We start from the raw sequence: 15,577 nt of genomic DNA on the forward strand, positions 1-15,577 counted from the left end.
AAAATCTTTAAAGTTGCAATCTCATTTTTAAAAATTAATCAATTCTCAATTACCCTTGATAGTGGAAAAAAAACTATAGCATAGGTGATGCAAAGAACAAGCCATCCCAAATTACCTGAAGTTGTTTTAATATTGATGTTTCCTTGGTGGTTTTCGTGGGGAACTGAGCAGATTACACTTTTACTAGGATAGCAATGAAGCTCATTTCATTCTTTAAGTAAAAATACCTAACAATAAGGAAAGAGGATCCATTTCAAGTCCCAGTTTACTCAAGTAGTAGGCCAGGGATTTTTACATGGCTGTAAACAATCAAGTAGGTGGGTAACCCTCCAATGGCAGTTTCTTCTTCTGTATAATGAGTATAAAACACCTCAATATACTGAATGTTAATTGAAAGTATATCTATAGCACAGGGCAAATGCAAAATCTTTAATGGAATGATGTTACATAATTACACTTGGAAAAATATTAAAAATTTTTTAAGTAAAATTAAAATTAAAATTTTTAATTACATATAAAGTTATGTAATTACACTTGGAAATTCACCAAGTCTTCTAAGGACTGTTTAGCAGACAGACTTCCCACTTCTTGATCACCATGATCACATATAAGAAAGTAACACAGTCAAAGTTTCTGTAGGAATCCCAGTGTATTCAAGTCCAGCAAACAACACCACAACAACTTAAAAGTAATTTAAATTCCTATGATGAGTAACTCTAATAAAATGAGATTAAGAGAAGGCAATCTGGACTAAAATAAGAAAGGAAATCGAGAAATCTTGCAGTGTTTAAGTATCATTTGACAATAAAAGTCACAGAGAGAAGGCACAACAAACACAGAGCTGAACAGCATCAACAAAAAAGCTGGACCACAACAATGCTAAACTTGCACGATTGTTATTTTTTGAATTGTTTGATAGTATTTCCCATTATTTCCTGATGACAACATGTGTCTTGTAGTATACACAACAGAGTTTGTTGAGACTAAGATTATATTTTTAAAAGAAAAACTATCCATAAAAATACATACTGGCCCAAGATATGGAAGCAACCTAAGTGTCCATCAGTAGATGAATGGATAAAGAAGACATGGTACATATGCACAATGGAATACTGTTCAGCCATAAGAAAGAAACAAATCCTACCATATGCAACAACATGGATGGAGCTAGAGGGTATTATGCTCAGTGAAATAAGCCAGGTGGAGAAAGACAAATATCAAATTATTTCCCTCATTTTTGGAGTATAAAAGTGAAGCAAAACTGAAGGACCAAAACAACAGCAGACTCACAGACTTCAAGAAGGGACTAGCAGTTACCAAAGGGGAGGGAGGGAAGAGAGGATTGAGGGGTATTATGACTGGCATACGTGGTATGGTGGAGATCACAGGGAAGACAGTGTAGCACAGAGAAGACAAGTAGTGATTCTGTGGCATTTTAGTGATGGACAGTGACTGCAATGAGGTATGGAGGGGGACTTGATAATATGGGTTAATGTAGTAACCACATTGTTTTTCATGTTAAACCTTCATTAGAGTGTATATCAATAATACCTTAATAAAAAAAACATACTGGCAAGTCATTAGAAAATACTATGTAACCTTGGAAGAAACCTAAGGGTGTCTGTACTTCCGCTTCTGGCCACCTGTGCACTGGGCAGTGTCCTCAAGGATGAAGCAGAAGAAAGGTCAGGCAAGGGAAGTGCTCAGCCTAAAAGAGAGATGGAGCAGGTTCTTCTCTGTCTGGTAGATGAAGAGAAGCAGCAGTCAGGGAAGGAAATCTGAGGTCACAGTACACTGGGAAGGGGAAAAATATCAGCTCTTAAATCAGCATACATAAACAAGAAGTTGAACATGTAAACACTGGGAGTTTGTGTGTCAAAAACATATTATTACATGTGCAGAGTTACCTGATTCACGACCATCACGACCACTGAATGAACAGTCAACCCTGAAATCCGAAGTGGCTATGGTATCTTGTCGTAAAGTTGCCATTATGATAAAATACTTAATACTTTTTTCTGTTTTAGATAAAAGGCTACACATTTTTAATTATGATAAAACTCTCAAAATATTGCTATCTGACAAATATTTTGGGACAAACATGATAGGAGTAATGGTTGATTTTTTTTTTCCCTAGCATGTGCAGTAATTCCAGAGTCTCCATTGTCAATATCACCAATTTCTCCATCTCTCACAATTTACCTTTCTTGGATTTGGCTCCAATCTTCAGTTTTGATGGCCAAGCAATCTGCGTATTTGTTTCCTCCATGATCTGTAACACAAATTAAGAGAAAAATATTGATTTAATTAAGAACTTGTATCACAGATAGGATTTTTCTCAGAAATATTATTTTCAAGTCTTTAGCCTCATCTTGATCAAATGATCTCATTTTAAAACAATGCAAAAAAAAACCTTGGGGAAAAAACAGATGCACTTCTATAAGCCTTTAATCTATTAGAAATATTCAAGTATATTTTGTTACCCTCAGTGCTCCTCTCAATGATACTCCAGAATTTAATATAGAGACAATAAGACCACAAAGTACATGAACAAGTCATTGACCCAACTTGATGCCAGAACCGTCAGAGATGCTTGTGCTCAATACAATCACCCAAGACAATCGCCAATGGGTTGCAACACACCAAACATGATACTTGTAATACAAAACTACATTTGTTAGGCCATACTTAATGAGGAATTTTTTTTCCCTGGGAAAGAAATAACAACTTGCTTTGGGCACATTTGTATTTCATTAAAACGGATGAAAAGCCTCTAAACAGGACATCATATGGTAAGACTGCATTCCCGTCATCCTTCACCAAAATGGCACTGCCGCCGCCGTGCTTCCCACTGGCATGTGGCTAACACCGGCCAGCAGGACACTAGCCCCTTGTGCCACGGTGCAAGGACAAGTGAGGAAGCCACTGCGGGGCACAGGAAGTAGGTGGTAAACAGTAAAAGAATGAGTAACCACCACAAAGTGTTCATCCTTCAGCCTTCTCTTTAATCACATGAATTAGATGAGATTAATGTTTGCTTTTGTGCCATGAATCCAAATTTACTGAACTGATGAAGCAAACAACTAAACAGATTAATAGGCAAATAACAACTACCCCACATTAATCAGAGTAGTATGGAGTTTGAGTTAACTAAACAAATTAATGGCGAACACTTTAACAGAGCAATTAATAAAAAGTGTCTTCTTTCCCTCAGTATTGGCTATGTACAGGGCATGAGGCTAACTAGTTAACATGGGTCATACCTCACTTAATCCCCACAATCAGAGCATAAAAGTGCTTTCAGCAGAGCTTCAGACTGGCAGCCCACCCAGTGTTAAGATTTTTTTTTTTTAATGTGAGCCAACATTTTAAAATCTGGGAGTTTCACATAGAAATTCAGATTTGGCAGAAATTCAGGTTTGCACAAAGACTTGGCAGATTTATCACCTGGAGCCCACATTCCCACAGGGCAACACTCGGCTGGTACTGAGGACCAGATGCCCTCTTTGGCTGGGAAGGGTTTGGGCTGCCCCAACCCCAGGCCACTGAGTCGCTCACAGTGAGGTCAAGAGCCACTTGGCATTATCATCATATTTGTATTACTCATTTGATATTTATTGTGGTGCTTACACTGCTGTTTCTTTTAGAGAAATATTTCTTTACATTCATGTCTCCATTAAAAATCGAAAACAAAAGTGATGTCACACTGTCTTCACTAATTTAAGGTACTGGCCTGGCCCTGATGGTAGATGAACTTGTCACCCCAACCCTACAAGGCTCGCCCCTGCCTTTTCTCCTCCCATCTTCAGCTGTCCTTGTGAATGTGTTGTCTTCACCATTACATTGCCTAGTTAACTCTAAATCAATATTTTTAAATAAAATAAACAAATAGTATCATCAACTTCCTCTGCTCCAGCCGTGCTGGCCACCCCTCCAGAGTCTTTGCATCCACCCTCACCTCCCCAGCTGCCACCTGCTCCAAGCTGCCTTCCCCTTCCCCTCCTGCACCATCCTGCCCGGAATTCTTCCCACCTCACTGCTTGTGGTGTCCCCTTCTAACCCTTATCACAACCTGAAATTCTACTATTTTCTACATTTATTTGTTATAGTCTATCTCTGAAAAATAAGAGCAAGCTCTCTAACCTGCCCCAGCAAGCACAGGAAGGACCTGGGTACATGAATCTTCCTAACACCCTTAGGAAGCAGAGCTATTACTCCTCATGTAGCAGGGATAAAAAAAACCCAGACTGCTTGCAAAATCATACTTTTAACCACCATACCAACATAGAGCCTCCTCTACCTTTTTAAAACTGTATATACAAATTTGAAAATATGCTTGAGGGTTCAAGCATACTGACTAGCTTTAACATGCTATGAATATTTATCAAAAGTCTACTTAGGTGCCACAAATGCCAGGTCTCACAGCTATGACTAAGACCATTCCTGGTATCCACAAGCTTACAGCCAAGCCAGGGTCACAGACAGACAAAACAGGCAACTGCCTGACAGCAGGCTGGGTGCAGGCAAAGGATCAGTTCACAGGGTGGCTCACAGCCCCAATTCTGAAAGGTGAAGTGGGGGGAGGTGTGATTAGTAAAAGGAGCCCTGAAATACAATCTGCAAAATCATTCGAGCCCTGAAAGCCGAGTAAAAGTAAATTTATTAATGAGCTCATTAATCACTAAACAGGGGCAGGAAGGCCCAATCAGGAAGGAATTTTAATTGGTCATATTTTATCGCCTATTAGCTTTGGCTACTACAGGTACATGCATCTTCAAAGTGACTAAAATTAGGTTCAGAATTTTCCTCTAAGTTGGCTAAGATACTGTTATAAAGAGATAACATAGAAAATAATGAAATATTATAATGTCATTCATGGGGAAACAGTAAGAAAATAATCTATATACTTTTCTGAATTAAGTAATTTGACCATTTAAACCAATAAATTATGTCAGGTAGCATAATTATTATACTATAATAGAGAAACTTCCCTGTCAACATATGGTTGGAAGGTATAAATTTCTGAAATCAAAATCATTTGCAGAACTTCCCAGAAATCACCCTGCAAATGATCTTCTTATTAAACACCAATAGATGCTCCATGACAGAAAGTAATATGCCAGAGGAAATATCCTAATAGGAACAGCCATCAAATCTAAATACCTACATAATTATACACATCCCCGCTAAGCCTCGCACCAGTTCATGTGTGTATGCTGCAGTGACATGGTGGGGCTCAGAAAGACTCACTTTCAGCCTACTCACAACAATGCTGTTTGGGGAAGAAAGGCTATCCCAGGCTTAGCAAACCTAATTCGAAAACCAGAGTTCTGTCTTCCACACTGTATGATCTCCAAAGTTCCATGAGCCTCAGGATTTATCAATCCTTTTAGAGAAAACAAATTATTAATTATTGGAATTTTGCTTCCGTAGGTGACCTTTCCTATGTGACTAGAAAAAGCGATTTCACTGAACATCATTTGTGGCCAGCCAACATCAACCAAACAGGTTGTTCACTCGGCTGCAGTCATCATACACAGCTCCGACTGGATGCCTCCTCAGACCTTTTATTTGTTCCCCATTGTGTGTAACTTAGTTGTTAAGGGCAGTTGGCTCTGGAGTCCATACCAGCTCTGCTGTTTTTATCATGTTGTGCAAGTTACTTTTATCAGCCTCATTTTTTTCCTCTGTACAATTCATTACAGTACCTATTCACAGAGTTTGTGAGGCTCTGAGAAGAAAACACGTGGAATATGCCAAGCACAGCGTGTGGTACAGTGAGCACTCTGTAACACCAACCCTTGTTGTGTTAATCGCTTATCAATTACTTTGGTCAGGCACTGCCCTTTATAGTTGGTGCTTTCTTCCAGAAGCTCTAACAAAGGGGAAGACAAGTCAAGCCACCATTATGTACTACATATAGAGGGGACCCTAACCCAGTCACGGCTAGTCAAGGAAAGTTATCTTAAGGAAATGTTTATTAATGCTGTGACCTAAAGGAGGAGAAAAAGTTGGCTAGCTGAGGAAAAGGTGGTGAAAAGTGCCCCAGAAAGAAGAGGAATGCATGTAGAAAGGTCTAGGAGGAGGGATGGCAGGTACCTCAGAGAGTCTGAGGGTGATTTGGCCTGGCTGAGGTGCTTCAAGGCCCAGCTTACACATCCAGGACATCCTCAGTATAGACTAGGAGACATGACAGACTAAAGCTGTACAGTGCCTGTGCTTGGCCATCACTAATGAGTGATAAAAAAGGAAATAAACCCTGAGAACTAGCAGAGTCACTACAAATAGGAAGTAGCCATACTTACTTGACTTCCAGGAAGACAAAATTCCCCTCAGGAAGTCATCGGTGAAACTTTCCAAACCATTATCTACAAAGACTCCACATCAGTTCCTACAGTGTAGACACTGCACTCTGCTAGACAGCTTTGGCCTCAGTCAGTTACAGGAGTGGTAGAGTGTGACACAGCCCCATCAGGAGGAGGAGGAAGTAGAGTTCTCCATGGGAATATGGGCAGAGGCTGGTCCAGAAACCCCAAGCCTGAAACTGGTGTATTGGAGCAGGGTGCTGAGGCATGCCCCCCCAACAGAAGTGGAATAAGGTGGGAGTTTGGGGTGCAGAGGCAGAAAAAGAGGGTAGTAAGCAAGTCAGAGGCTCTGTGCCCAGCAAGCTGCGCTTTAAAAATGTCCTAAAAGGTCATCAATACAAATAGGGAGGTAAATCAAGGTAAATATGGGAACTGGAATAGGTAAAGTCAGGATGCGGTAGCTGACATCAAAGAAGCCATAAAACCTCTGAGAAGAAAATCACTATCTTATGTCTCATAAAAACACCCTAAAGTGAGTTCTGGCTAGTTTTTTCTTTACATCTTATTATGGCCCCAGTTTCCACCCTCACTAAACCAAAGCTCAAAGAACAAACTACTAATTTTGAATCATGTTCTATGAACATAAATTATACCCTAATTCTGGATGATGTACAGTAACAAAGCAGCTAATGAACAAATGGTCTGAGATAAAACTGGGATTTCTCCTAGAGGCAAAAAAGAGCTCGAAAGCTTACTGGAGAGTTCCATATATTTTAAAAATACACCTGAGGGCTTGCAGACAACCCTCTTAGGTGCCTATTTTCCTTGTCAAAGAAGCTATCTGTGTCTTTGAGTTAAAGAGCATGCGTGAGGGCACAAGTGATGTGGAAGTCAGTGAGTGGACTCGTTTCTGAATAGAACAAGTTCCCATTCCATCTAAAGGATCAGCACACTGAGAAAGGAGATAGGCAGGGGAAAACCATAGCAGGAGGTGCCATCAATCTCTTACCATCTTCACAAAATCTAGACAGGTTTCACAGAAAACTGTGAGAATTAAAGTGATGTTTTTTAAAAATCATGGAACTGGGGACACTAAAGCAGTTAATTTCATGGATCTTATAATAGATGAAAACACTGACACCTTTTCAATAGGATATTATACATTTTGTACAATAAAATTAATTCCTACAAAACTTCACAAGGGAAACCTCTTCACAGAAACCCTTGATATGCCCTAATTCATAAGCAAGTCAGGATATTGTCCGAAATGCTTAGGTTGCATTCAAGAAATAATTCAATTAAGTGGCTAATTCTGACCAACCTCTCTCCAAAAAATAAGACTGATGACCCTCAGTCGTGTGAAATTTGAACTGAAAGTTTGAAACATGTTTAAAATGACTAGTGCTTCCTTGTGGAGCCAACAATAAATACAATGATGTCAGTTACACTAAGGCCTGCCTAGGTTTGCAATGCCACAAACCTCTGAGAAGAGAACTCCTAAAATGAGTTCCAGCCAGTTTTATTTTTTCATCTTATTAGTATTACCCTGATTTCCATCTTCACAAAATCAAAGCTCAAAGAACAAGTGTCTGATTCTGAATCACTTTCAATGAACATTAAAGGACATCTTACATATTTTAAAGACAGGTTCTAACTCAGAATTCTAGATGCTGTACACTTATGCCATTTCAATAACTCACAACTTCTGGACATCTTCATTTCAACTTCTGGACATCTCTTCTCAATTCTACCAATTTTTTCTAGGTGTACTTTGCTGTTCTCTTATAATAGGCAGCAATCCTATATAGCTCAGGAGACAGGAAATTTAGGAGCAGTCCATCTAAAAATGGGGCTATTTGAGAAGTAACTCTTTTACATTTTTGTTAGACTTACTGTACTGATTACTTAAATTGGTTAATAACCAAATGTAACTTAATTGTTACACTAATCTTAGAGGTGATGAATAGCAAGCATTTATAGTAACAAAAGTATCTAACCTAAAAATATCAATTTTGAAATATATGAAGCAATTAATATTAAAATTGTTGGTATTAGAAAGAATATAATTTTTATAGTTCATCTTTAATGGTTACTTTCTCATCATAAAATAATCTTATGAAGATAGCATGCTATGAATACATAACAGCTTTGGGAGCTAAACAGTCATCTTAACTTTCTACCTCAATCTGCATTTCATAAGTAGGGAGGAATGCTCTCTGATCAGGTAACAGTTCTGCTTTGCTCAGGGTAAAAAGTTCCTAATGAGCATTGAATTGTACGTTCCTGTTTGGTTTTAGTTTCTGTGGGGGGTAAGTGAGGGAAGGTGGGAAGGGAGAGTAATATTTATATAAACAGAAATTTGGAATTTTTTTAATTGGAAGAAAGTTTGAATGGCTATTGAAAACAAATTTCATCACAGATTTACATGGAACCATTTAAATAATTTCACTGTCCTAAAATAACTTGCCAAATTAGAATAAAATAAACAAGTACAATCAAATCAAATTCTACATGTAGTTTCATCCATGATAAAAATAATTTCCTTTTATACTCTTCAATGCTCAAGTCATAATAGATGGTTCCCTCTCCAACAAATTGTAGATTAGCACACCATGGGGGAAAGAACATCTATCAATGTGCACTATTCTACACATTTTTCAAGTATGCAGCAATTATAGGATAATATCTTACAGATGAAGGAAACCCTTGCCAAACACCAACAACATTTCACTAATAAGTTTATGTCACCAAATATTTCAGTCCACATGGAAAGTTTAAAAATCCACAGGTAAGTAATTAGCATCTCAGATCAACTTACAACAAATCTATTTATGCTGACTTTACTTGCAGTATTTATTCCTGGGCCAGGAAAAGAACGCTGAACACTCTAACTCGATATTTATACTCTAAACTATTGAATATTCATCATTCAAAATGGCTACCAGCTGGGTGCCATCTGCAGCCTGCTTCTCCAAGAGACTGATTTGTGCTCTACCTCCCTTGTATCAATAGAGAAATGAGGTCTATCTTCATGAGGGAGGCTATTTGAAGTTACCTCATGTACTAACGAATTATGAGTCAATTTGCTGCATTTCACCATGAAAGGAGCAAAGTGAGAAAAGAGCCAAGACAACACACTGAGAAACAGAGACGGGAAAGTAGTGAACTTCTCACATGAGGGGGCGTCCAGATGCTGAGGGTGTTTATTTTGCTGAGATGTTAGAGGGTTCTGTTATATTTCATTTTAAATTCAAGAAATGCATCTCAGCGATTCAGTTATTCATCATCTCCAGAACAGTTCCTCACAGTTGCCTAGTATTCATACACATTTCCCATGTACTCCTCACAAAGACCTTGTAAATCAGATATGTGAAACCTATCTTACAGATGAGGAAACCAGGATTCAAAGAGATTAAGCAGCAGATGGGTACATGGCAAAGTGTGGCTAGAATCTAAGCCATATGACTTCCCAGCAAGGGCAACATTTGCCCCACTTGGTACACGAAGCAGGTGGAAGGCACCACATCCTCCCAGGATGATCACTCTGAAAGCTCCACCTCCTGGAACTCTGCCATGAATGCTGAAGGCAGCAGAGTGGCTGCCTCTTGATACTCTCTGATTAAAAAGTGAGAGAGTGACCCAGAGAAATCCCCAGAATGGTTCAATCCAGAAAAGTAGCCCCCATCAACACACAGATGGAGAACGTGTAGCATCTTCATATTCACAGTGACACAAAAGAGGGCCACAATGGCGCTCAGTGGCTGGGGCTGCAGATGCTGAACTTCCTGCAAAGGGTGGGACAAATCCACTCAAGACAGTCCTGGCTTTGCACAGTTCTGACGCGCACAGATCTTAGTTACCACAGCTTAGACACTACCCCTCCTGCAACAACACCAGTTTGCATTCCACTTGCCAAAGGACATTAATTAGGAGTAGGTGCATCAAATACAAATACAAAGCCAGCTCTTGAGTACATAAATCACTATATATAACAGATGCTCAATGTGATCAGTGACCAATCACATTGCTTCTTTCAAAGTCTGTTGGTGATAATCTGCACATCTGTAACCAGGTCATACACAGACAGCAAAGCAAGGAGCTGTGCAGACTTCTTGCCTCCCTGGGATAAAACCAAGTGACACTTACAAAAGTGGATAATGAAAAGTGGAAACTGGCCAACAAAGATATGAAAACTGATATGGCTAGAAGTGAAATCTGAACCTTTGCCAGTGGGTACAGAATCCAGAGCTGACCACGGGAATGTTTCAAACACCTTGGATATGCAGCCAGGGGAAGGGGAAGACAAACTCACGGACATAAATAACAAAAGCAATTATGATAAAGAGGATTGAGATGTCCCAGAGGAATTGGTGTCAGGCAAAAAAGTTCACATTAAAGAAATTCTGGGAGGTATTTCACAACTTTGAAAGTACAAAGCATGACATTTTGGAATTGGATGCAGACCTATGATTATGACAATTCACCAAGTCCCAGAAAAGATGCTTCCTCTGTATTCTAAGTTACACAACAACAACAAAAAACCCAGCACTGTTGAAACTTATCTTGACTAGCTCTTTACAAAGAAATAAAACATGCAATTCTTAATATTTCTATGTTAAATTAAATATTAAGCACTAAATTTTAGTCTTACTATTTTATTCATTTTCCTATATATTTATGACTGATAGTAAGAGAAATGTTTAATGTTTCGACAAAACTTTTAAAGGTCGTAGATCCTTCCACTTTCCCATCAGTTTACTAAAAGCACTTTACAGTTTCAGCTTGTACGGTCATTTCTATGGCCCCACACTGCCATGCAAGGTGAGCACTGCCCTTGATTGCCCCACTGAGAATCAATGACAAAGGGTTTCATGCTGTTCCACACAACAGATGAGCCTAACTATTTTATTCCAGAAAGTTCACAGAACTCATACTTGTCAATTAAAACCCAGTTCAAATTGCCCTCTGCTATGAAAATGCCTCCCTCTCTTCCAGAGGTCCCCTTTCTCTCTTCTCTCCATTCTGACTTTGCTGTGACAACATGATGGGGCTTATCTCTTTGTTTACTCTACCAATCCCACCACTGAGTTGGTCCCTGGTGACCAACTGTATCTTGTTCACTTTTAAACACTGGAAGCAAGCATTTAGGATCTCAATAAGCATTGTTAAAGTAATGAACAGTGATGAGGAAGGTAACATGAAGGGGACAGGTGAGGTGACAATTGCTTAAGACTTTCAGAGAACAGCCACTCCATCTACAGCGCCTCCTTTAACTCACTCAAAAAATGGTATTTTTGAGGAGTCTGCTTATCAGAATAAACTGAGTGGAAATTTATTAAATGAAATAAAATTCTAAATTTCAGAGAGGATAAATTCTTCCAGGGTATATCTGTATTATAATGGAGAAATTCTGTAACTAAAATGTCTGAAGTGGTCAGATAAGTTCAGTGAGTGGCAAGCTGGGCCAAGTATGAGCTGTGGGATGCAGGAAGCCTAAATTCTGTAATTTCTGGTCTAGCCCATGGCTTGCATGGGCTCAGGGGGACCACACTACCCATTTTAAAAGATGTGCCAGATTTTTATGTTAAATCTCCTGATTCCTAAATGTTGGCACCTATTTCAATTTTGCTAAAGCACATTGTAAGCCAAAGAAAGCATGGACCCCACTCTTTGACCTGTACTCCAAACCAAGAATAATTCTCATAGCATATGGACAGGTTATTTGTGATGACCTATAATGTTTGTGAAGAAGTGGAGTCTTGGTTTTCCCAAGATAAAAGGATCCATGATTCTTAAGCCCATTTCATTTGCCAGGGATCACTTCACTGTGATCCCTCAGAAGGATTACCCAGACCTCTATCTGATGCCATGGGTAGCTACATATTTTTATTAAACTTGAACTATCAGAGTATCACTTGTGTTTAACTTGAATGTAATGCTGTAACAGTGTGTAACTTGGGAAGAAAAGTAACGGTATTGATACCTTTAACAAACCAAGTTAATGACCTTCACTGCAATTTTCTAGCCTCCAAATTTTCCACAAGCCTAGTTATTCCAGTTACATGAATTCATAATATATGTTATTTTAGCAAATACATTTCACTACTCAGCTCGCCCTCCTCAAAGTAAACAATCCTACTTAGCTCAGTAAGCTCCAATGGCAATGGATGGGGGGTTGTAATGAGAAATCAGCCTAACAGCAGATCTACAATGGAGTTCCTGCAACATCAAAAAAAGAGAAAAAATTTGAGGCAGTCTATACTGGGTAAGCAGGCGAGGAACTGAGTATTAGGTTCAAGGAAAGTTTGCTTCAAAAGACTAAAAAATGAAAAGAGGTATATATTGGTTATAGTCCTGTAACAACTCCAAATATCTGTAGATGGACACAAGTTTGTGTCTCACCCATGTTAAATGGCCTTTATGAGTAAGCAAGGGGCATGGCTCTACACAATCATTCAAGGCCTGAGCTGATAGAGGCCCTTCTATTTTATAGCTGCCCATCTGGAATCCATGGCTTCCTCAGTCTCCCTTTGGGAGAAGAACAGGAAGAACCCTCCATTAATCTTTTATCACCTTGGCCTGGAAGAAAAAACACACTACCTCCCTCACAGTCTATTAGCCATACAACACACATAGCTCTGACAATTCAAAGGAGGCTGGGACATGCAGGGAGCAATTAAAGTAAGTGGTGGGCATTACTGCCTCTGCCAGATAGTTCTTTAATACATGGAATCTTGTAAGCATATCCCACCAGCTCCTCAGACATGTTTAAACTGAACACAATCTTCTCCATATAACCGGACATCGTAAATTGTCCACTCAGGATCCAGAGAAGACACACACACACACACACACACAGAAAATATCAGGTAAGAATGTGGATATATCAGAACCCTTGTGCACTGTTGGTGGGAATGTAAAATGGTATAGCTACTGTAGAAAACAGTATGGTGGTTCCTCAAATACTAAAAATAAAATTAGCACATGACGTAGCAATTCTATTTCCAGGTACTCCTACTTCTGTTACATATGATATAGCAATTTTATGCAAAATAACTGAAATTAAAATCTCAGAGATATTTGTATATCCATGTTTATTTATAGCAGTGCTATTCACAATAGCTCAAATGTGGAAGCAGCCCAAGTGTCTGATGACAGATGAATGGATAAGTGAAATGTGTCATGTACATAATGGAGTATTATTCAGCCTTAAAAAGGAAGGAAATTCTAACATGCTACAACATGAATGAACCTTAAGATTGTATTAAGTGAAATAAACCAGTCACAAAAAACACAAAAACTGTATGATTCCATTTATATGAGAAACTTCGAGTAGTCAAAATCAGAGACAAAAAAGTGGAATGGTGGTTTGTTTCCAGGGGTTGCAGTGGGGGTGGGCGGGTGCAGGGTTGGGACGTAATGGGGACTTCCTGCTTAATGGGTACAGAGTTCAAGTCTTACAAGATGGAAAGAGCTACAGGGAAGGCTGATGTGATGGCTGAATTAACATTGCAAATGTATTTAACACCACTGAACTGTTAAAATGAAATGGTTAAAATGGTAAATCTTATGCTATGTGGATTTTTATCGCAATAAAAAAACATATAGTCAGGCATGTGATCCAATTTGGGCCAAAGACAAGTGAGGAAGAGGTTTCATGGAAACATTTTTTTTTAATTTATTTTTATTTTTTTTAAGAACATTATGTGTACTAGGCTCTCCCCTACCCCAAGTCCCCACCACAAACCCCATTACAGTCACTGTCCATCAGCATAGCAAGACGCAGTACAATCACTACTTGTCTGCTCTGTGTTGCAAAGCCTTCCCCTTTCCCCCATCCCCAACATTATACATGCTAATCATAATACCCCCTTTCTTCTTCCACGTCCTTATCTCTCCCTACCCTCCCATTCTCCCCAATCTCTTTCCCTTTGGTAACTGTTAGTCCATTCTTGGGTTCTGTGATTCTGCTGCTGTTTTGTTCCTTCAGTTTTTCTTTTGTTCTTATACTCCACCCATGAGTGAAATCATTTGGTATTTGTCTTTCTCTGCTTGGCTTATTTCACTGAGCATCATACCCTCTAGCTCCATCCATGTTGTTGCAAATGGTAGAATTTGTTTTCTTCTTATGGCTGAATAATATTCCATTGTGTATATGTACTACATCTTCTTTATCCATTCATCTACTGATGGACACTTAGGTTGCTTCCATTTCTTGGCTGTTGTAAATAGTGATGCGATAAACATAGGGGTGCATCTGTCCTTTTCAAACTGGAGTGATGCATCCTTAGGGTAAATTCCTAGAAGTGGAATTCCTGGGTCAAATGGTAAGTCTATTTTGAGCATTTTGAGGAACCTCCATACTGCTTTCCACAATGGTTGAACTAATTTACATTCCCACCAGCAGTGTAGGAGGGTTCCCCTTTCTCCGCCAATATATGTTGTTGTTTGTCTTTTGGATGGTGGCCATCCTTACTGGTGTGAGGTGATATCTCATTGTGGTTTTAATTTGCATTTCTCTGGTAACTAGCGATGTGGAGCATCTTTTCATGTGTCTGTTGGACATCTGAATTTCTTCTCTGGAGAACTGTCTGTTCAGCTCCTCTGCCCATTTTTTAATTGGATTATTTGCTTTTTGTTTGTTGAGGTGAGTGAGCTCTTTATATATTTTGGATGTCAAGCCTTTATTGGATCTGTCATTTATGAATATATTCTCCCATACTGTACGGTACCTTTTTGTTCTATTGATGGTGTCCTTTGCTTCACAGAAGCTTTTCAGCTTAATATAGTCCCACACGTTCATTTTTGCTTTTGTTTTCCTTGCCCGGGGAGATATATTCATGAAGAAGTTGCTGATGTTCACATCCAAGAGGTTTTTGCCTATGTTTTTTTCTAAGAGTTTTATGGTTTCATGACTTACATTCAGGTCTTTGATCCATTTTGAATTTACTTTTGTGTATGGGGTTAGACAGTGATCCAGTTTCATTCTCTTACATGTAGATGTCCAGTTCTGCCAGCACCATCTGTTGAAGAGACTGTCATTTCCCCATTGTACGTTCATGGCTCCTTTATCAAATATTAATTGACCATATATGTTTGGGTTAATGTCTGGAGTCTCTAGTCTGTTCCACTGGTCTGTGGCTCTGTTCTTGTGCCAGTACCAAATTGTCTTGATTACTATGGCTTTGTAGTAGAGCTTGAAGTTGGGGAGTGAGATCGACCCTACTTTATTCTTCTTTCTCAGGATTGCTTTGGCTATTCGGGGTCTTTGG

At 39.1% G+C, this 15,577-nt stretch overlaps 1 protein-coding gene across 5 annotated transcripts in view; it reads right to left on the reverse strand.

The window, feature by feature from the left end:
* BICC1 (BicC family RNA binding protein 1) overlaps nt 1-15,577 on the reverse strand; it is a 261,084-nt gene that overhangs the window by 104,665 nt on the left and 140,842 nt on the right. For all 5 annotated transcript variants that reach the window (XM_037003007.2, XM_037003006.2, XM_073241025.1 and 2 more), the window contains one exon: nt 2,203-2,272. In XM_037003007.2, the coding sequence (XP_036858902.2) occupies nt 2,203-2,272 (70 nt within the window). The remainder of the gene's footprint in view (nt 1-2,202; nt 2,273-15,577) is intronic.

The sequence above is a fragment of the Manis javanica genome, chromosome 7 (genome assembly GCF_040802235.1).
Source record: "Manis javanica isolate MJ-LG chromosome 7, MJ_LKY, whole genome shotgun sequence".
Taxonomy (NCBI): domain Eukaryota; kingdom Metazoa; phylum Chordata; class Mammalia; order Pholidota; family Manidae; genus Manis; species Manis javanica.